This window comes from Botryllus schlosseri, chromosome 1 (assembly GCF_051294905.1).
Source record: "Botryllus schlosseri isolate E-star chromosome 1, Bs_hap1, whole genome shotgun sequence".
Taxonomy (NCBI): Eukaryota; Metazoa; Chordata; class Ascidiacea; order Stolidobranchia; family Styelidae; genus Botryllus; species Botryllus schlosseri.
This window is the reverse complement of record NC_137236.1, coordinates 40,180,683-40,204,014: the sequence shown is the minus strand read 5'-3', so window position 1 is coordinate 40,204,014 and position 23,332 is coordinate 40,180,683. Positions and strand designations below refer to the sequence as shown.

The following is a 23,332-nucleotide window of genomic DNA, read 5'->3' as shown; positions in this document are numbered from 1 at the left end:
TCATACTTTCCTTTATTTGGGATCAGGATTACGTATGCGAGGTACCCAGGCCGTGTAATCGTGATATATTAAGGAATAGGCTTCAAAGTAAACGAATTTCCTGTTCAGTTGATACAGCCTATTGCATAGGTCATTCAAAAAGCAACTTCTAAGTTTTGAATTCCAAGCAACCTTTCGCGGGCCGCACTGTGCGCAGGTCTGCAGTAGTCTATGGAAAGTAAGCTGAGCAGAAAAATCCGAGCTTACTCAAGTATTTATCATAGGATCGCGCAGTATAAACTGGAAAAAATTCTAGTCACACATTATTTCAAGTTATTATCTGCTGACTGCAGCTGCTACACATCAATTTAATTCGAGGGTGTGCCGCTTCTTTTAAATTTCTGATTCGTCCGACTGCTATCCACAAACAGTGTTTAATTCTGTTAAGCACACTGCCTTGTCCATGATATGTACATGTACATTGTACACTGTACAAGGCAATCCTAGATACAAAGCAGTAAATTTAACTCTTATCTCAACACTGCAATAACGCTTTATGGCATAATTTATGACTGGAGCAACGTTTTTTTTATCAGAATCACGCCAATATCCCGTGACTCGTTTCAACTTGACGCTAGTAAACAGAAACATTCGTCAATTTTATAGTATATAAAGATAGTTAAATAAATCCAAAATATTTACGGATGGCACATGCCAGTGGTAATCATCAGCAACTAGTAGTCCTTTTGGTTCTTGAGTTGTACGACCGAAATCAATTCACCTTTTCCACCAAATGGCACGGAGCGTCTGGTTCATTGGTTACCCGTGAAATGTAGGTCTGAATACAAGCTTCTTCTGTACGTCTTCAAATGCATGGAGGGAAGTGCACCAGCGTATCTTCGTGAGCTAGTGACAATCTATAATACTCGTCAGCCCTCGCCATTTACCAGACCACGACCTGGCATATCTCGATCTCGCCCTCCGACACTTGCCACTTTATATTAGCTTCTTTTATTTCAATTCAGTGTGTATGCCTCCTCTTTACATCGCCTAGGCCAGTGGTTCCCAACCTTTTTCGACTCATCGCCCCCTTTTGAAGCTCCACACCGATCATCGCCCCCCAAATATTGGGAATCGAAAAACAGCACTTCGTCACCCCCTACAACGTTGGTCTTTGTCTCCATAGGGTGATAAACCACCTCAGACCCCCTGTCAGCCAGTGGGCTTTTTTCGCTACATATCAGCTATACCCTATTTCATGTACTGTTCGGTGACTCACCGTATTTCGCCTAAACGCACGAAGTGCCACAGATTTATACAAGTCGTGTTTGAATCGGTCAGTATGGTCGGGAATTGCATATATATTGCTATCAATTTTTTCATCCTCTTTCTGCTCACGGAATCAGATTTACCGGTAGAGCTGAGTGTGGTGTGTTGGAAAAGGTAGGACACCCCTAAAAAATAATTAAACGTCTTCGGGCGTATACCCGTTGGCAGGAACGGAACAACACTTCCACAGGCCCCCCCAAAAAACTTTGGTGTCCGGCTCCCATTGGGTGATAAACCGACCGCCATCACGTAGTTCGCTATGGCCACGAAATTTGGCGGAATCGTTGGTATATTGACTTCGTTACATGTTGCTATCTCGTGAGCTCTTATATCTGCTATGTCAGAAGGTATAGAACTCGTCAAAACGTATCAAACTAAAAGACGCACATGATTTCAAATTGGTAAATATTTTTTTCTTTGTGGGATGGCATTTGTCATGTAGGGTTAAGGTCGCCAGGGCTGGAGCATTCGACGCCAGCCATTGAGGCACCTATGTATATCGAAGTTTGCGGTCAGCACAAGGGCATTCCTTCTCGGCCAAGGTCTTCTCGCTGCATTTCGTTCTGATGGCACACTTCTCGGAATCGCATGTTACATGTCCTCTAACTTCATATGTCTTGGTGCGTCGTGGCGCAGTAATGGCTGACACGGAAGTCTCCCATTTCCATAAATCCTGCGTAATTTTGTTGGGGGACGGGTATCCCAAAGTCAAGATATATGAAAATATAAAATCGCGCCCGCGCGAGGATTTTTTGAAAAAGTTGCATGAATTACTAAGAAATTACTCTACAATTTATGTTAATTCACGAAATAGTTTAGGCCTCCTTCGAGTTTGGGCCCCCCTCCACCCCCAATTGGGTGGTTTGGGGTGCGGGTTTGGTGTCCATTATAGCCGTCTTAACGCGCCATCGCCCCCCTATCGCCCCCTTCGTCCGTTTTCGCCCCCCTATCGCCCCCTTCGTTATTTTCGCCCCCCTAGACCGCCAAATCGCCCCCTGGGGGGCGATATCGCCCACGTTGGGAACCACTGGCCTAGGCCCAGGTCGGTGTCTGATCTTAAGACTGCTCCCAGTCGTTTCGGCATCTTCCTATAATTCACTGTATTGCAGTCTTGTGATGTTTTGAAGTGATGAAAATTTTATGAATAAACTCGAACTTGAAAACTTGAATAATCCCGGAAGAGCGCTACGTTTTCAGTCGCAAAAACTCTTGTCAGTTCCAAGAGTCAGAATATCGACCTACGGCGAGAGAGCCTTTCCTTTCTCGGCCGCCGCATTCAGTGGAACAATCTTCCATTTTCTATCAGACTGTGACTCGCTATATGCTTTCAAACGCAAAATCAAGACCGTTTTATTCACACGAGCGTTCGAACTACAATATAGTGTTCATTTCGCCCTACAACTATGCACTCCGTCTTTTATACATATCGTTTACTTTTATATTTTATTGCCTTTTATGTATATAGCGCCCTAGTGTAGTAATGATATATTGTTATATTCGGCACTCTAAATTAATATATTAATATTATTATTAAAACTAATATATATCCGTGTTTTTTCTTCTTGTGGAGGATAATTTGCTTCGTATTAGGTAACGACGAGTACACTGTACAAAGTGCAGTCATGTGTAATGTATATTCAGATGACGCATACGTCATTGCGATGTAGATGAAGTCGTCAAAGCCGAGATATGAATATGTATCTCTACAAATTCTGTAATCTCTAACGAATCCTATCGAGGATTGACCCTGGGAATTGCCTTGCATCAACGGGGTGCAAAGTGCTCAATTTCAAATGAATCAATAACTATCGGGGATAGGCCCGAATTTCAAATGGGCGCGGTTTCAATTCTAGACTCAAGTCTTCCTTGTGTTCGTCATTACAAACCGCGTACCACCGCAACGGATACAATTCGACTACTGATCGCGTCTAATTATCTGCAGGCAATGATGGGCCCAGCGGGCGCGTCATCGCTAATCATGTGAGTTGGATGTGTGTCTTGACTCCTGCTGAACTCCGTAAACTTTCTCAGCGAATCCCCGGGGTTCGTTGATACCCTGGATAACTACTACTGATATATAAGTTTACGGTTCGCTTTAGCACAAACGTGTTTTCATCGCTACGTAGCGGCGGTGACAGGCACTTGAAATTCCTAACATTTTGATCCAAAATTCGGATCATTACCAACATGTTCGTTGGGTAGTAGCTACCCAGATTGTTTTGTTAAAACGAATCTGTAAATGATCGAGGTTCGCATCTAGACACAAACGTGCAAAAACCCTCTTTGGGTTCCAAAATCTATTGGTAACTGGTACATCAAGAACGAAATAACCTACATTATTACATCTTGGTAGTCAGCGAATGATGCCTGTTCAACCACTATATGAGATTGATATAATGAATACATTGTTGTTTAATGTAAACAAATTTTGCAGGCATACAGGATCTATCTTGATTTATTATGTTTATTTTATCATAACAACCAAATCCGTGCATTTGGGGTGTCGGCTATTCTATACCTTATTTACGGGGTGATCTCAGTAGTGAGTATAGAACCCCGATCTACACTCTGCTCAATATCCATGTAGCAATTGTCAGTGCCGAATACATTTTCAGGTCAGGTCTAGACCGTTGACAAGTGAGCTTATATAACTTTACAAGTTCTCGTTGAAATTGTTGGCAAAGCGATGGAAGATATTGATTTTACGGGATTATTTTAGCATTTGATCGCTACAAGTGATACATTTAATGACGTTTAAAGTCAGCATTTACTTCAGCATTGTGGCATAATATAGCCTGATTCGTCGCTAGGTATCGTGTCCAATGAACATTAATATATCACGTTACTAAAATGTAGGGTTGGAATTATCATTATGACGTCACGTGAGGTCATAGGTTCGCGTTAGCATTCACACAGAACCTTACAAAAAGGCTCGCGTTTGCACGAACAATAACCTTTTATAATAACCTTTAGTCCTCACCCTGAAAGTGGCTTTAGAGATGATATAAACGTTACTTTAAGGCTTGAATCGCTGTTCCTCTTGCGTATTGCATGCTGTGAAAAGTGAGCTAGGATCAGTCATATTCAAGAATTGTGTGAACGTTAACTACTGCAGCGTTAGTGCCTGTCACGAAATGGTGTTACCAACCCACTTACACGAATAGTAAATTCCAATGTTAATTCCTAGTGATTGGTTACGTGTCGTGCGGAGATGTCGCAAACATCACATGTCACTGCAAAGTTTGCAAACCGATGATTTTTTGACAGCGTAATTTTTACGAGGCACTTAAATGCGATGTGCTCGGTATGAGACATTTGTTTGGACAGGGTGTACTGAACATAAATCGAGCAATTTATCTGTCAGAATGTGAATTATGTGAATTAGTATACGAGCACATATCATCGCTTCCCTCGCAGTTGTTGCAATATGATTGTGTGGATCGCAACTGATGTATACTATTGTTAAGTATTTCACACGATTTCTTCTCAGTGTCACGTGGAAACATTACAAAAATGAGTTTATTGCTTTGATGAATAAGCTACGCGCCATCCTGCCATGCCAGGCTGTTAGTGATCATTTCCCGAAAACGCGAGGTATGTTAATCGGCCTGGAATGAGGTCTCTTACAGAAATTTTTTGGTCGATCATATGGGAAGATATATCGAATAATTACACTGGTCAACAAAATGAAAAACAATTTTTTAGGCAGAACATCTGAGAGCCGTTTCTGGGGTTTCTGAGGTTGCTGATTACAAATATCACATTAGTTTTGTCAGATTGACTCACTGTCAGAAGATATTTATAACCCTAAAAAAGCCCAAAATTACTTTATTTACCCTTAAATATTTCACTTGGTAGGACGAAAATCGTAGTTTTTTCTAATTTTATACAGCGCATAAATGGCTAATTGACCATGAAGAACACCCATATCATTCTTAGTCATTCCATCAATATTATCATGGCATGATGCGAAATATTTGTTTGTCAAAAAAGCAGTTTGTCAAGCCTACAAATTTTACTTTTGTACAACGGAAATTAATATTCTTCTTTATCAATTGGTCATTCTACCAAGATTAAAGAGGAGTATAAAACTATGAAATTTGTCCTTGAAAGGCTTAACTACAATACTCATATGTGTCTCATTCTTTAGACTGGTAAATGGATAATTTTCCACTGAGTCAACAAAGTGGGTAACTCTATCAAACGAGAAGCTTAAATCTGGTACCTGGTATATTCGAATACCGATGAAAGATTCCAATTTCACATTAGGAAGAGTTCACAGCATATAATTTCTCCTAAGATGTAGTAAATAAAACTTTTTAGATGATCACAAAGCACCCAACTACAAACAGTCCTCTTGATATATTTCCCGATCATCTTGTTCATTAGCAAGGGTAGAGGTTCTACCAAGACATCAGAACAACAAAATAAAGATACCAGGGAAGATGAGACGAGTCATTGAACATATTATGTCAGACCATTGCCGGAGCCTTTCGAGAAACTGCACTAAATAGCTTACAGGCGAAAATCGTACAAAAATCAATTTCGATTTAAAATATATCAATAACATTGTATTCCAACTGATTATTTCAAATTTACAATAGGTGGTTGACGTAAAACTGATTGAATTAATGCCACGTTATTTGAGTATCTAGATAAATACTTATATACATGACTAGAGTTTATTTATGTACATGATGTCCATGAAAGTCTGTAACTATGATAAATCTATTACCCCTAAATATAGTGCTGTTGCTGTATTTTGATTTAAAATAGTCTTCTGTGTGTAAAAATAACAAGTAGATTGAATTTCTAAACTTTATAGTACGATTAAGCCGATTTTATATCAAGTCATTACCGCGAAAATGGGAGATTTTGGTCAAAATAGCCCCATGGGTTATCTCCACAATAAGAGCCAATTTGAAAAAATCTAAGGTCATATTCGGAATCAGTGCCTTTCGGAACCCCCCAAACCACTCTTACTTTGTATGCCTAAAAATATGTGTGGACCAGTGTTATCAATACTTGGTCGTTCTCGTATCCTCATTATAGTAGGGAATGTTTACTATATATTAAAGGGGCACTGCACTCAAAAAATGATGTGATCTCAAATTGAAGGGCAAAACGAAAGAAAAATTTTGGCCGCAGCCGTTTTCTTCAGAACGCCACCGTAATGGAGCTGTAATGTATTGAAATTTCCAGAGTTGCAGCACGCTTCAGCAGTCACGCAGAGATCGAACTTTATATCGTGGTCAGCCGATGTTATGAAGGAAATATGTCGTACACGCCAAGGTGGTTTAGATACCGCGTTCAACGGAAGATGTCCACTTGTCCAGTCAGGAGATTTATGTCAAAATCGGGCCTAGTGTATTCTATTTCCTTCATAACATCGGCTGACAACGATATAAAGCTCGATCTCTGCGTGACTGCCGGAGCGTGCTGCAACTCTGGAAATTTCAATACATTACAGCTCCATTACGGCGGCGTTCTGAAGAAAACGGCTGCGGCCAAAATTTTTCTTTCGTTTTGCCCTTCAATTTGAGACCACATCATTTTTAGAGTGCAGTGCCCCTTTAAATACCAGTTGCTGAACTACCGACATAAAAGTCTGCAGATGAAGTACTCAACGATCATATTGAGATACTGTCGATTGGGTTTACAACCTGAAATTACGTCGCATTTGACGAGCGTATGTTAAGTTAATCGATTTCAGGGTGACAGTACTTATCAGCAAACACGGTAGCTACAGTCTAGTGAAGGCGCATGCTAGTCAATGAGAAGACGAGTAGCGACTGGTTGGTTATCGGATTTCCTTCATTTAATAACTTTGTGGTTATTAATGTTTAAGAGAGGGTATACGAGCAGTATTTCGTGAAATATACGCGAAATGCACGTCCATGTCGTAATGCTTATAGAATATTTTCACTTACAACTCCATACGCTAGCGTTCTGCAATTGGGCAGGTATTGTACATGTGCATGATCACTAGAGTTTGACGAGGTTGAACAACTGGAGATGGGAAACCTTTTAAATAAACGCTATCAAGTTGAAAACGCCGAGACGGCTTAGTCTCCATGTAGGATGTCTATAGTCGACTCATCCTAATCAAAACTAGTTAGCAGTGGTGTCTTAACCTGGGGTTAATTACCCTCAAATAGGTAATTTACCAATTTTCGGGGGTAATTCAAATTGACATTTCCTATGAATTATTATAACGCTGCAATGAAATATTTTCAAACGTAAATATGAATGTAGGCCAACATATATTTTGCGGGCTTGTAGGCTACATATCTTTTGTTTCACTTAACACACCATGCCTGCTGTGATATCATAGTAATCAGAACCAATAGTGATTACGAATAACAGGGTCAAATGTAGTTTAGTATAGTGCGAGAAGTCCAATTTATTTTGCTGTAGTGTGGATCATATATTCTTACGCTTTAGAAGACAACAAGGGGCGTCAAAGTTCAGCTTTACACTAATGAGACAGTAACAATATCGTGAAAATATAGTTTTTAGTATTGAAAAGTGCAGTGGTATAGTCTGGCCACACAATTGTGTCTTACATCATCAGAAGGCCTTCCAAGAAACGAAGGGACGATATTGGAACCTTTTGGGTTCACCGTCAAAATGACTTACAAATCTTCGTCATAGTGGCATTGAACTTCTTGATTGAATTTCCTTCAACTTATTGCTGTGAAATAGGATTTCTGCGATGGTATCCATCAAAACGAAATATCAATATTATATTTACGATTCACAGTTGCATGCGATGATTTCTATTATCCTCATTCCCTTTCCTATATGTGACCACTGGATAACACAAAAACAGCATCAGCCTTCCCATTGACTTGATATTTTGAACGGGCATTTCAGTGTACATTATGACGTCACTTTGTGTTGTTTTACAATTAATTGAGTGCCAGCTTTAACTTGTTATTTTTTGAAAAGAGGTAATCGCATCCTGTCATTTTCTTCTTAGGGGTCACATTGTGATAAGAGTTAGGAACCACTGAGTTAGGGTGAAACATCGGGTTAGGCTTAGAGTCGGCTTAGCTAAATGGTGCTCAAACAAAAAGTTCGGTTTTACTGCGTGCAACTACCTTTAACACCACAATATCGATCGTCCCTACGTGCAGTTTTTGAACAGGCAATCGTCACCTTCTCATTGTGTTATAGCGGGAAACTAAAATACTAAATAGCTTAGTGACCAAATAAATATCATATCTTGATATAATATACTTACCAAAATCATACGCGACCGGTCAGTCTCGAATAGTATTGGTGATGAGGTAGGCTCAAATATGTACCTTCTATGCGACTACAAAGAAAAGAACACTTCCTCATTCATAATATGTACACGCTGATCGTTGGCAAACAGCAATAAATTTCACTCTCTAGTAAATGATGCTGTACCACTCTTTACATAATTGATGACTGAATCAACAGATTTATTCGAAATTACTAGAACATCCAGTGGTTCGTAATAACTTTGTGGCAGTAAAAAGTCTCGCTAGTTTTTTTGACTCACGAATAAAGTTACCTTCCTAAATGTGGCGGTTTGAGGTAAACAGATATGTGTGTACGATACCTATCGAGAGGAAGTCGGAATTAGACTTTTATAACTATACGGACCAGTAAGCGAACACTTTAACTCAACCCTGAGTATTTTAGAGACTTTAACTTACCAAAATCCTCGGCTGTTCCATAGTCGTATGCATATTTTACTCACTTCTACTGAAATTCTTTACATTGTTTGGTAGCATTTACTTTGGCTCCCCGAGTTGTGCGCGTCAACTTTACCGCCGAAACTAGTCTTGCCATTCGCACTTTACCGTATGAAATTCAAATGTATATCCGAATGCCCATTGTTAACCACAATCTGCTTGGTATTAGCTAGGATCGTATTGTACATTGTACAGTAGGGTTGTTCAAAAATGAATGCATAAAACCAAAACAAAACCAGCCGAATGCGATGCCTCGGCAGAGACAATTTACGGTTTTAATTTTATTCAAAAAAAAATTGTCTTCAAATTTTACTGTCAACCCCATGAAATATTTGGCTGCAAAAGAGAAAGATGTATAACTAAAAATCATTTTTGCTAACTTCCAACCGGTACAAGCGATATTACTGCAGTTGAAAGTTTTGGATTCCCAAACATAGCATCGATGGTGGGAAATGCCGGGATTATGGAAGAGAACTAAAACACCTTCGCTTCTACGGGCAGGAATTGCGTCAAATTTCTTTTGCGTCGTTTTGTATGCAACTTAACAATTACATTGCATTAATAGTCAAGTTTAAAAAAAACACTTTATGAATTCAACATTTTCATTTGGCTCTGACGCGGCGTCGGCTGGTTGAAATTGAGCAGAATTTGTTGTGCATCTTTTTTGGCCATATTACAATTTAGTAATTTAGTAGGTAAATCCGCGGAGTCCGGAAAAAAGGTTATTTTTGTAAAGCCCAATCGAGCAGCCACAGGTGATATATTTCCAGGTGTCGCTTGTACCATGTAAATGAATGGAAGTCGTCAAAGATACGGTATAAATATACGTCTTCTTGAACTACACAAACTTTCTCGAATATTCTTTTATATACAAAAACGGCATTACGACTTTGACGTCACCGTGATACAGCCAGACATGGGGTGATTACTTCATGAATGTAATCGATTGCGATTACGATTACTTATAAATACCGCGATTACGATTACGAATACAGTAAAATCACCAAGTAGTCGATTACTCATGATTACATTTATTTTGCGAGTTTGAACTTATCTTTTAAAGACAATTATAACGATTGCGATGAAAAAGTCTCGTGAGCGAAGATCATTTTACCCGAGATGTCATTTGTTGTCTATATCATAAGTGCTCATTGCATGATTTATAGAAACAGGCGTTTCGAGGCAGGTTGATAGCCTACTACTCCGCGACACATCAAGACATGCAACCAAATGAAGACCTTAGACGAAACGTTGTGTATTTGTCGATTGTCCATAGACGCGCTGGATGAACGCGATGAATAGTCCTGTCTTCTCAATCCGAGCCCACGATACAAATGCCACCAGGGACACCTACTGAGGAAAATAAGGCGCGTCGTGCAGAAATAACCATTTCTGGGTGGGTCTCACGAAATTTTTTCGTTTATTTTTCTTATAGTCTGCTACGTCTGAGCGACATCAATATATTTTGACTACATATAGTACGAATTAACATCATACAAAAGTAATAACAACAACGGGCCCGCTTGAAGATGTTATAGTTATAAATTGCGTGCCCCTAATTTTCGCACCCGGCGCGACTTGACATCAGATATGCAGCGAACCCATATCGTAATGTAATCGATTGCGATTACGATTACTTGGAAATGCTGTAATCGTCGTAATCGATTACGATTTCTAATCGCGACTACCCCATGTCTGGCATACAGCTAGTGATGGGGTTTTAAAATTCAATCATTTTGATTGTTGAGATTACCGTGTATCCCGAAGATTCAGATTCATCTTTAAATGGTAAAGCTACTATGATTGTTACCGAACATGATGACGGTTCGCCAAGATCTTGGTGTCAAACGCTACCAAATATCCGATCCGCGCGGCGACTACTACTACGTATCACTACTACGTATGTGATCCGCACAGTTCGTAAGTTTTTTTGCTTGCCTTCTATATCCAATCCTGAAATGACTCCGAAACATACAAATAATTTACGAGAGGATAGCCATAGGTATAATGTCTTATTCTTTTACCCACTTTTTATTGTGAAATTGAGATACCAACTGTCAAATTCGACGATAATTTGAACCTATTAGTCTGTAAATGGTGGCACCTGTCACGAAGTGGCGTTGGTCAATTGCTTACAAGATAAACAAATCCCGAATTAATTGTTTCGTGGTCGAACACCAAATGTAACGTTCCAGTTTGAAAACACAGCATTTGTTTGCACTCTACTCAGTATGACGAAGTAAAGGTCGATGTCCCCTTTATTAGACAATTACATTGTATTCGTTTGAATGGGGGATGTATATAGTGTAGCGGTATCAAGCTCGTGCCATCCATCAATTCAATTTTCAAATTTCACAATTTAGAGTTTCAACTCATCCAAATTAACGTCAATACCAATAAGATATTTTACGACTTATTAAATAAGGAGAATATGCCAACCTAGTAAGCGATATCATCACTCGCTATTATAACACCTTGCTTAAGACCAGAGTTACGGCTCTGTGAATGTTCTGCGACTGTTTGAAATGGAATAAAATCGGCTCAAATACTTTCAATTTTTAAAATTTGACACTCCATATTATGAACCACGTTCACTTGCCTTTAAAACACCTGAAAATCAAGATATAGTTAATATGTGTAAAACATGGGTATTATTGAACAAAGCACCTTCGTAAGTCACGTTTCGTCATGATCAGTTATCAGACTTCCTTCAAGTATTAAAAATAGCGTTTGTCTTTTAGAACAATATTCAGTTAAAGAAATGAATTTTAAATATTGATATTGTAATACATTTTGCACTATTGCAATCAAAAGCGCATTTTGGCAAATAATTATTATCCACTTAAGCACGTTCGTCAATTAACTTGTGAAATTATTGGAGTTTTACTTGAATCAAGCCTGTTCTTGATATTCAAGTTTGATACGTACAATTTATGATGAAAGGGCGTGGTCCGGCTTAGTATTCAAGTTCATCCATCTAATTTAATGATATGAAAGCTGTTTCTGAACTGTTTTTCCTTAGGTTTATTGCAACGAAATAAAAAGGCTTATTTTGCATCGTCCATTACAGACAACCAGATGAATGCAGACTGCTTAGTAACAGCTCTAGGTTCTAGGACAGTCCATCCGTCTTGACATAAGATATTATGTGGCCCACACCAAATACCATGCTGGAACAGAGCCAGAGATGATCATTGGTTACTTTCTAGTGATGCTTTTAAATGGTATCGAGGCTTTTTATTTGTGTATTTCAATATTAAACACCAGTTCTAAATACAAAAAGCTTTACATTTTTGGCGGTTTTTACATTTTACTATGAACTAGAGCAGTGATTCCTTACCTTTCTTATAACCTTACCCCCTAGAAGAAAATAACGAGTTGCAATTACCCCTTTTCAAAAAATGAGAATTACAGCTTGCACTCGACTAATTATAATATAGTACAAAGTGACGTAATAATATTCACTAAAATGCCAGTTAAAAATATCAAGTTAATGGGAAGGCTGATGCTGTTTTAGTGTTTTCCAGTAGTCACATCGTCGCAAAGGGGAGGATAATAGTTGGGATGTTGTGAGCCTCTAAAAGGTTCTGTGAGAACGCGAACGTGAACCTCATGACATCACGTAACATCATATTGGATTGCTAATTCCAACCCTACATTTCAGTGAAGTGATAGCCTATCGACGACTCGGGCCACAAAATGCGAAAATGCTGAAATAAATATTGATGTTTTAAACATCGCCAAATGTATCATCTGGGGCAATCAAGTGATATAATGATCCGATAAAATCAATATCTACCGTCGCGTTGCCAACAATTTCGACGATAACTTGCAAGGGAATATAAGCTTACGCCTTAACGGTCCAGGCCAGACGAACAATATATTCTGCGTCCGAGTATTGCTACGTTGATATTGAGCAGAGTGTAAAACGGGTTCCGATATTTGCTACTGATATTACCCCATCAACAAGTTATAAAGCAGTACCCTAGCCAATACCCCAATCGTACGGATTTGTTTTTTAGAAGAGAATGAACATATGAAATCACGATTGACCGCGTACGCCTGCTAGAATATTTACATCAGACAGCGATATCAATTTCATTGATTGGTTGAATCAACATGTTTTGCTGACCAGTTACATGTATAGTGTATTTCGCTCTTGATGTTGTGTGATAGTGGGACAAGCTCACACCAGAGAGTCACGAAACATACACAAACGAAAAACTGGGTATTTCGAGCAAACTTTTGCAACAAAGCTAGTAAAATTTTTGAGATTGTCAAGGTGCATGATCGTTTAGTGCTGATTTTTTATGCTGACAGTGTCATGCATAGAGTGGCCCTTAGTTAAAATGCAATAAAATTCTACCAAAGATGTTATAATGAAGTCTGAAGTCAAAATTGTAATATATGAAAAATGTTCGCAGTACAGAACCTACCAAGGTTTCTCTGTGAACGTGAACCTCTAAATTTTTGAGGTTCACACACAGAACGCGAACATTAACCTCGCGTTCACACCATCCCTAGATACTAGACAGTATATCATGTAATTGTCAATCACAAACTTATTTTGTTTTGATATATACCATTGCAGAAAATCCTATTTCACAACAATAAGTTGAAGGAAATGCAATCAGAAAGTTCAATGCCATTGTGACGAAGATTGGTTAGTCATTTTGAAGTCGAGCCCAAAAGGTTCCAATATCTTCCCCTCTTTTCTTCAAAGGCATTTTGATGATGCTAGTTCTAATTTTTCGGACTAGACTAGACCACAACACTTTTCAATACTAACAACTTTATTTTTACGATATTGTTACTGCAATATTTATAGGTGTGCAATATTTATAAGTGTGCAATATTTATAGGTGTAAAACTGAACTTATACGCCCCTCGTGGTCTTTCAATTCACCAGTATGCGTAACAATATATGATCCGCACTACTACTGGCAATTTGAATTACCCCTTTGGGGTAATCACCCCAGGTTTAGAACCACTTAACTAGAGTTTGTAGAAGTCATCGGCGTTGCTACTCAAGTAGCTGAAGTAATGCCTTATATTTTCTCAATTAACAGTAGAAGTAGTAATTTCTAAGACACATGAACACTACTTCAAGTAGAAGACGAAAAGAATAGGTCTGAAAATTACTAAAAGTCAGTAAATATCCAAGTATATTTGGTTGGAGGAAGTTGATTGCATTCTTTCAACAGATAATCGGAGGTGACTACATAAGAAATCGCAGGATGTATCTTCTCGGCTAACGCAAAATGCCGATTTTATGAATTGCTGAAGTTGTATCGAAGCCCGTAAATGCATGAGCGAATAACAAGTTGGAGAGATGTGGTACCGATGGATCACTGGGGGGGGGGGACCGAGAATACTTGATATATTCTCCATGGTAATACCGTGAATTTGTCTACAATTGCAGGCCGGCAGCATCTTTCCTCGCATACAAAAAATTTCGAAGTGCGCGAGTTTTGGGGTCTCTGAGATATGTTTACTGCTTTAGGGGGTATAAAATAAATTTCGATCGACGCATACATTTTTCTCTGTAAACCTTCAACACGAACAAATCAGCAACCATATTTAATTGGAACTAGGGCTTGTATCAACTTGCACTAACTGATCATGCAACAACTGAAACATGCCTAGTTAAGAAGATATCAGGATAGTCGCGATGCATAGCATGATGCACTAGCAAGCAAATGACATCAGTATCGTCGGAGTACACAGTTACAGGTGTTCCACCTACCGAATCAAAAGCAACTTGAACTGCTGTTGTATCTACATCACTAGGGAACAAATGAACTTTGAAACCATTCAACTCTAGTTGTTTTGATAAAGCCACCACAAACGTTTCTCGGATCTCGCATGGTTGTTCAAGGAATTACGGCATGATGTGTAGATGTACGTAATATGACCATTTTATTTATTTTTCTGCAAAGCTTGCGACCAGCGTTTCACAATCCAGATTCAAAGCATGGGCAAGTATAGTGTCCAAATGATGGTTATATTTAAAAAAAAACGGTGTTTTAAAACATTTTGTTCAGAACATGTTTTAAACAGTGTTTCAAACAAAAGATTTATGAAAAATCGTGTTTTTTTAAGTTGTAAAATTATGCCATAATTGTGTAAATACTTCTCAAAAACATGGTGTATGAGCCCACAGACAATTAGGCCTACCACCCGATTTAGCCGACGTATATCGATATGGGATGGTTGGAATCCTGAAAATAGTCGGTTCAGCAGTCATAGTACAGATATTTCGTCAAAGGAGCTATATTTACCCTATATTTTCAATTGTCAATTTCAATCCATTGTGACGTCCATATTGAATATTCATGACGTCATGGCTTCAAAAAAAAATTTCTTAAATTAGGGCCTTGTTTTAAACATGTTTGTTTTTATTTGATTTTGGTTTTAAATGCAACCCCCCTAGTCCAAAGGGTTTGTGTTACTATCACTCACGCAGAAATAAGCTTCAACATGACACAGTGAATCACCAGTGCGATAGCCTTTTCTACACTTAACACAAATTGCTGTTTCTTTTTGACCATGCATTATTTAAAAAAAAACAAGCAAGGTAAATAAAACCGACCATATTAAGTAAACAATAACATAATGAAGTTATAATGAACAAGGACAACTCTACTGACCCCTCCCCCCCCCCTTTACGTCTTGCTCATTCTTACTCCCTGAAAAGGTATATATTTCTGTTTTATTTATAACTTTCACATCTATGTCCTGCTTTTTTGTTGGTAATTCGTAAATTCCTAGCCTTTTGTTCATATTTTTATGTTAACCTTTTCCCCTAATTTCAATTTTAACCCCTTGGCACGTTTTTGGTCATAACTCTTACCCTAAGGTTAAAAAAATGTCATAACATACTATTGAAATGCTGATAAAATTATCTTTCCAACAAATATATAACAAGTCTTCTTAAGAAATTTTTCTAGGTTGACCGATTTTTAGACCACTACTATATATTGTAAATATAACCCTTTCGAAAAAGCTAATCAGAGTAGTGGCGTTATCTTACCACGTATTCTGTGTCAACGCGCCATACGAACAGCTTTATCATGCAATATAACGCAACTACTCTGATTAGCTTTTTCGAAAAGGCATTCACCTGGTATTCATGGGTGATTTGTATACACCGGAATGATGTACAATATAACGCGCGATTCGTTATATATAGATTACCGCTCTCGAAACTGGTATACTTGTTTGCTTCACCGGAGGTTGTGTCGTTACATGAAGGTATTCAATTTATTTCGTTTTGGCGCTGTTCTGAGATGCTTCATTTGCGACGTCTCTGACGCACGATTTGTTCCGAATTTGCCATGTCTATATCAACGTGCCCGCATTTCTCTCAGCAACTAATTTTCGGATACATTTCACGTTACATTTCTTGCTAATACAGTATCATTACATGTATCAGTAGCCTACTCCATCATCGCTGTGGCACACGAAGGTATTTTGAAAATTTGGATGCTGGTCGAACGTTTCATTTTTCCTCTTTTCTCGGTACAGCAAAATAAATTCATTGTTCCCAATCTATTGTATACCCAAATGTTTCTACTTACGTTCATCAGAAGCAAATATTAATCGTTCTGGTGTGGCAACTTCGAGAGGACAGCAAGCTTATGAGGACAGGTAAACAGACACAGGAATAGCATTGCGAAACTCCTGATTATTAGCGAAATGAAATAATCGTTCGGCGAACAAAGTCAGTCACACGAACTTTTCCGCTACGAACATATTTCACATGAGCTGAAATATTTTAAAACCGTACTAATTTGAGTACGAATTCGATGTTGTGCATTAGGAATTCCAGATGACTTGGCATAAGACGCTGCAAAGTTAAATTATAGCGACCCAATGTAGGCTACGCAGCGCGCAAGCCCACGGTATCTTGGAATGTCAACTGAAACAAACAAACCATATATCACTCGATGTCAAGCATATATTCTTATGGCTGAGCTCGATTTATGATTTAAAAGTTGGTGCGTAATTCTTGGCTATTCATGGCTAATTTGTCAACAACTGAACGAAATAGATTGCTTTGCCAATGACGATTAACAAGTGTTCGAAACTTATACTTAAATATAGAATTTAAAATTTGGAATGGTCCACTCGTTGATAGAATTTCGAATGGTTGACTCGTCGATGAGGTTTTGCAAAAAGAACTGAAATGAAGCGAAATCGTAAAGCCTTGCCTAGCTCAGTAATGAGGTCAGCATTATGTATCATATCGCAGTCCATACGAGATCAATGCTCGGTCGCTCTCCTCTGCTTTATTGGAGTGCGGAATGTTTGCTGATTGTAAAGAAATAACCGTCCGCCACCGATCGAAGAGGCGACCGATGAACTATTCGACTATCATATTACGATATTGTTGATTGCTAACCAATTATTGCAGAGCGTGTGTTTTGTTTCGCCTTTACAAATTATCAATATACAGCAGCGAATGCAATTGCTAGTTATCAGAAGATAGGTCACGGCCAGTCAGTTATCAGAGTCATTTCAGCAAGAAACCGTACAATTGTCAACTTTCAAGAAAGTAGCTCGGCGCAATATTTCACCAATGATTAGCAAATTATATATTGATGTCGTAATGCCTAGAACGAATATTTGTTGCGTGACAGCTACCGATCTTACAATTAAATGACTGCGCATAATGCGCAGGCTCTGTACGTTAAATTGTCAGTATGAAGGAGTTGAATGACTTTGAAATTAGGCCCAGAGTTCTAATCGCAGTTAGGGCGGTGATGCATATGGACTTTTTAGTTGTAATTCCAAACACGTCATGTCGAGCTGGTAGTGGCGATGGTGACGCTTATCGCTACACTTTTATATATAGGAACACGCATATTAATTATCAAAGACTGTAGGGAAATCCTGCTATCTACAAAAAAATTCCCGCCTCGCACTTTCTTACGTCTAAACCAGTGGTTCCCAACCTTTTTCGACCCATCGCCCCCTTTTCAAGGTCAACACCGATCATCGCCCCCCAAATTTTGTGCACCGATAATTCGGCATACAAACTTTTTTCTCTCCGAATTGCTAGGTGGATGACTAAAAAAAAAAAAAAAAAAAAAAAAAAAAAAGGTCAGCCGTTTTGACGCGTCATCGCCCCCCTATCGCCCCCTTCGCTATTTTCGCCCCCCGTCGCCCCCTTAGTCCATTTTCGCCCCCCTATCGCCCCCTTCGTCATTTTCGCCCCCCTAGATCGCCAAATCGCCCCCTGGGGGGCGATATCGCCCACGTTGGGAACCACTGGTCTAAACCATTCATGTGAAAACTAAGTCATTGGTGTATGCATTTACGTTGGTATATTGTTCCGATGCTATATTTCAATTCTAACCTCATTTCTGGTTTCCTTCAAATGCTACAGGTAAGCTGTGTAGTGTGTAGTGCGAAACGAGCCCATTCCGCTGTACTGGTACGCCATAGCCATGAGATGAAATCTTATTTGGTAGGAACTGAATATAATTCAATGTCCAAGTATCGGTAAAACCATGTTAATAGCCACTAATTTACAGACAATATCATAGGATTTATACTTTGATACTGTCGGGATAGTACACTGCCTTATCGGAATACTGAATAAGATTGCCACTACCGCTGACATTGAGGAGATTCCGCTATCTGAAATGTGTTAACAAACTCTACTGGAATGAGAAATTTATTTGAATACACAGAGAATTTGAAATACCGGGGAAGATCCTATAACTTATCTCCAATATGATATTCCGTTTGATTTTCAGTAATTGTTTTCCCATCCCTAATGATATCGAAGAAACTTCAAAGGCTGCGGGTAATTTGGATTTACAATTTGAATAATTTTAGGGATCCAAGAGGGCAACCGCATCGCCAGCACAAACGGTATTGCTCGGCGTAGCATTTAAATAATTCGTGGACATTTCATTCTGTAATGGAAGCTTGCACATGGCCGTTTTATGTTACGAACTCTGTATCGCCATGAATTCGACGTTACAAAGTTCGAAGTTGTCTCACAGTAAATATGTAACAATGTCAATTCGCCAACGTCCACGCAATGTTGCGAAAGCAACGGAAACAAACAAATCATATTGCTTGGTGACTTGCGCCAACATATATCTCGTTTAATGAGATCAATGTATGCGACATTGTATAATCAGTAGTAACTCGGTGCTGATTGGATCATATGCGAAGCTAGCCAAAGGAAAGGATTTTATACTCATGGGAAATATATATTTCCAATGGATATAAAACAAGTTACCATCTGAATCTAAAATCAAGTCGCAGTTGATATGGTTACTGGGAAATAACTACCTGAATCGTCATTTTGCAAAAATTACCGCGAATTTGTATGCTTGATTTACGAACACTTAAAAATGATTAGCGTGGCCTTCAAAACTCGTGGGCTAATTTGAACAAATATCATGCATATGGAAATGCAATGGAAATGGAAGAGACGTACTTTATTTTTGTCCTTGGTGTTTTGAGCGACAATGAGTGCAACTGTACTATTGTAAAATGATACTTGACTTGTCTACGAATATTCGCTGTTGAACAATTTGGGCCTTTGTGCTCAGCTGTTATACTGCAAAATTTACAAAGCAAACAACGGTACGTACCGTTCGATGACTTACACGAAATGAATTATGTTGAGTGAGTTTGTTTCATGATTTGATAGTCACGCCGTCTTCAATCGTGTACAGAGAGAGAGTCTTTATTTTCATCGAACCAAAATACATAACAAACGGCAGTGATGGTGGTACAGAAAATATGCGTGCACAGTAGGGTTAGTTCGGATATCAATAATTTTCACTATCCGGATAACGGATATATCCGGATATTTTGGAATTTATCTAACCGGTTAACCGGATAATAACTGCTAAAAGACAATCGATTTCATTAGGTCTGCATGTAAAACGGATCGCAAAATCATTACACAGTGTTATTGTAGAGTACCTACCTACGCGCGCAGTATGTGCGAATACGAGAAAAACCACGCAAATTTAATGTTCACTGCTTCTGCAATGCCCTCTCTATAAAGCACAGATGCATCAATTGTGGGATCCTGTAGCCGGGACCGGAATTTTGTAACAAAGAGTCCACGTTCATTGAATGCTTTTTCAGCTTCCACAGAAGTGGGCTGTATAGAAATCAGCGCTTCGTAGAGAGTCAAAAGGTTGGCAGGTCGTACGCCGGAAACTTCAACGGCTTTACATCCTTTTGACCATCCTTATGTTTAGGTTTGGAGTACTAGAAAGACGACTAGCTGATACTGGAATTGATGCCGACATGATACCTCGCTCTAATTCACGTGATCAGGCACGCAGCCAGCCGAAAATGTAGGGGGATTGAAATGAAATCAGGGGGTTTCGATCTTTTTTTTTCGAATTAATCATCAGCGGAAATCAATTACGCTTGCACGCACGCACATTTTTGCGAACATTCGATGTCATTCAGTTTCGCGGTGTCACTCTCAGAATCACTAATTAGAATACACTTAACGGCATATCGTCAACAAGCCATGGAGAGATAGGAGCCAATGCATGCTGGGTCCGAGATGGTTAGGCCAGCGATTATATCGTTCGTAGGCCTATTGCAGATGCGATTGTGTAGGTCAACGATAATATCGTGAGCACCAAGCCAATCAAGATGCGATTGTGCAGGCCAGCGATGGAATAGTGTGTACACTGCACATGGCCTATTGTTGCGGTCGCTGAACTGCCTATGTGATTCTGTGTAAGCTGTCTTCCCTTGAACTTACAGCGCCGCAAAGTCCTATAAGTTTCCCGATGCAAATATACGCGATCTTGAAGTACGGTAGAAAAGTATATTGCTTGAAGTTCCAATTGATCGAATTTCCTTATATCCAAATTATAATACGACACAGTAGTAGCGCGAATAAGATATTGTCCAAACAAGATCGGTAGATACAGTGAGGGAACGTCCGGTGGGCCAATTACTATTGACAAACTGTACCCTATCACAGCTATATCCAGAATATTCCCTTAGACCAGACCAGGAAGTATCGTCAAGCATACGCCATCTAGCGAGTACAAGTATGGCTCCTAAATTATTGAACCCCCCAAGATTAACATGAAATGGCCCACAGTAACATACCCCCCCAAAAAAGTTATAAAATGACAAAGAACTTTTTTGCAAATTAAGTAAAACATTAGTCCATTAGTGGCTCCTCGTCGGTGGAATCCTCGGTAACTTCCTCTGCAGCGAGAAGCACGACCAATTTGTGGATAGGTCGCTCCAAAAACTGCACATCGTTGATTCTTCTTCCGTGCTGATCAATAGTACGGTCGGCGATGCGTATCTTGGCCTTTCGCACCAGCCCATCTGTCGAACTCGAAACCGAGTGTACGATTCCCAATTTCCAAGAGTTTCGCGGAAGGTCATCATCATGAACGATAACAATATCTCCCACGCGAACATTTCGACTAACTTTGCTCCATTTAGTGCGTTGTTGCATGCCAGGTAAAAACTCCCTTCTCCATCTGAACCAAAATTGATTCACAGCGTATTGTGTTCTTCTCCAGCGCCTTCTTGCATAGAGATCTGGCTTGCCAAATTCCCCTGGAGGTGACAACAAAATTTTTGGTTTCATCGTTAACAGATGATTCGGTGTCAATGGTTCTGGCGCATTGACATCACCCAAATTGATAACAGTTAGTGGTCTTGAATTTACCACATTTTCTACTTCTGCGAAAAAGGTTCTGAGTGATTCATCATCCAAATGTGAACCTATTTGACAAAGCAATGATTCCAAAACACGACGCACCGTAAGAATTTGGCGTTCGACATTCCCATTCATATGACTAGCTTTTGGCACGTGAAAGTTGAATTCTATCAGATCACAATTTTCAGACAAGAGATAATCTCTGACCTTTTTCTGATTCATCTCACCCATCGCCTTTTGGAAAGCATTCTTTCCCCCAATGATGTTGCTTCCGCAATCACTCAACAGTGATTTTATCGGCCCTCTTCTTGCAAGAAATCTTCTCAATGCATTAATGAATGAATCCAAGTCCATAGAGTTAGTCGTCTCCAAGTGTATAGCTCTGGATGACATACACGAGAAAATAACTCCGTACCTTTTCAATACGGATCGCCTTTCTTTGATTTCAAATGGCCCGAAGAAATCGCACGAGCAAAATGTGAATGGACCTTGCTCAGCCATTCTCGACTCTGGTAAATCGCACATCTTTTGTGCCGATAATGGTTTCCGTAATTTCCGACAAGTTATGCATTGGTGGATGTGCTGAGAGACAGCGCTCACACCACCTATAATCCAATATCCATGTTGACGTATCTCATTGTGCGTAATTCCACGTCCCATATGATTGACCTTTCCATGAAAATGGCGAATGATCAAGTCCGTTACATGAGATTTCCGAGGCAGCAAAATTGGATTCTTGACTTCAGTAGACAAAGAGCTATTACGGATTCTTCCGCCAACTCTTATCAAGCCATCACAGTCCACAAATGGATCTAGTTTGTACAAAGGACTGTCTTTCTTTACAGTAGAACCCTTCGACTTTGATGCAGAGTCAAGACGTTCCAATTCATCCGGAAAGAATTCGCTCTGTAAGTCTTTCAAGATGATCCTTTCTGCCATTGACAACCTTTCAACAGTGAGAGAACTGTTTATTGGCAAACCCTTCAATCTGTCTTTGAATTGCAGGCAGTTTGCAACAGCCCTTTTTGCCGCCAAAGGTCTGTTGTTTGGCACTCTAACATTGTCGTATTTCAATGGCAGAGGGAATTCGTAATGCCCGTCCTCTCTCCTTGAAACACCGTTTGAGAGGATGTCCATAAAACGCTTGTCCTCGACCGACAAAGAAGCTTCCAAATTCCTATGTTCGATGAAATCCATTTCTAGCAAATGATTGATTTCCTGTGGACACATAACTTCCTTCGCCTTTGTCATGTATACAAAGGCGGTATTCCCTTCAGCAACAACTTCTGAAGTTTCGAAGCCTTCTTCCATTTGTGCCTCTCTCACAATAGTATGATGCGATACCACGCTAGATGATTCACCCTTCAAGTCCTTACAAACATTACCAACAATTCCCCAACCAAACATAGATAGTTGACCATACGGATCCTCATCATCACCGGCTACAACCTCATGAGGACGTAACGCGTTAGGAACATCAGTGCCAATTATTATTCCAATTTTCATAGATGGGTCATAGGGCATAATCTTATCCGCAATGCTTCGAAGATGAGCCCACTCTCTTGCCACCTGAGGTTTAGGGATTTGTGAAATTTGAATTGGAATTTCTGCTCTT

The 23,332-nt window shown here is 39.4% G+C and overlaps 2 protein-coding genes across 2 annotated transcripts in view; one reads left to right on the top strand and one right to left on the bottom strand.

The window, feature by feature from the left end:
* Window positions 1–23,332, top strand: part of LOC145436443 (uncharacterized) — a 512,022-nt gene that overhangs the window by 367,463 nt on the left and 121,227 nt on the right. The window lies entirely within an intron of this gene.
* Window positions 20,840–22,742, bottom strand: LOC145449687 (uncharacterized). Its single transcript, XM_080328098.1, has one exon. It carries the CDS (start codon window positions 22,654–22,656, stop codon window positions 21,205–21,207), a length of 1,452 nt encoding a protein of 483 aa, XP_080184224.1. The 5' UTR covers window positions 22,657–22,742; the 3' UTR covers window positions 20,840–21,204.

Bases quoted from the DNA above. Each gene is read 5' to 3' on its own strand.
- LOC145449687 (XM_080328098.1), bottom strand. From the start codon at position 22,656: ATGGCAGAAAGGATCATCTTGAAAGACTTACAGAGCGAATTCTTTCCG.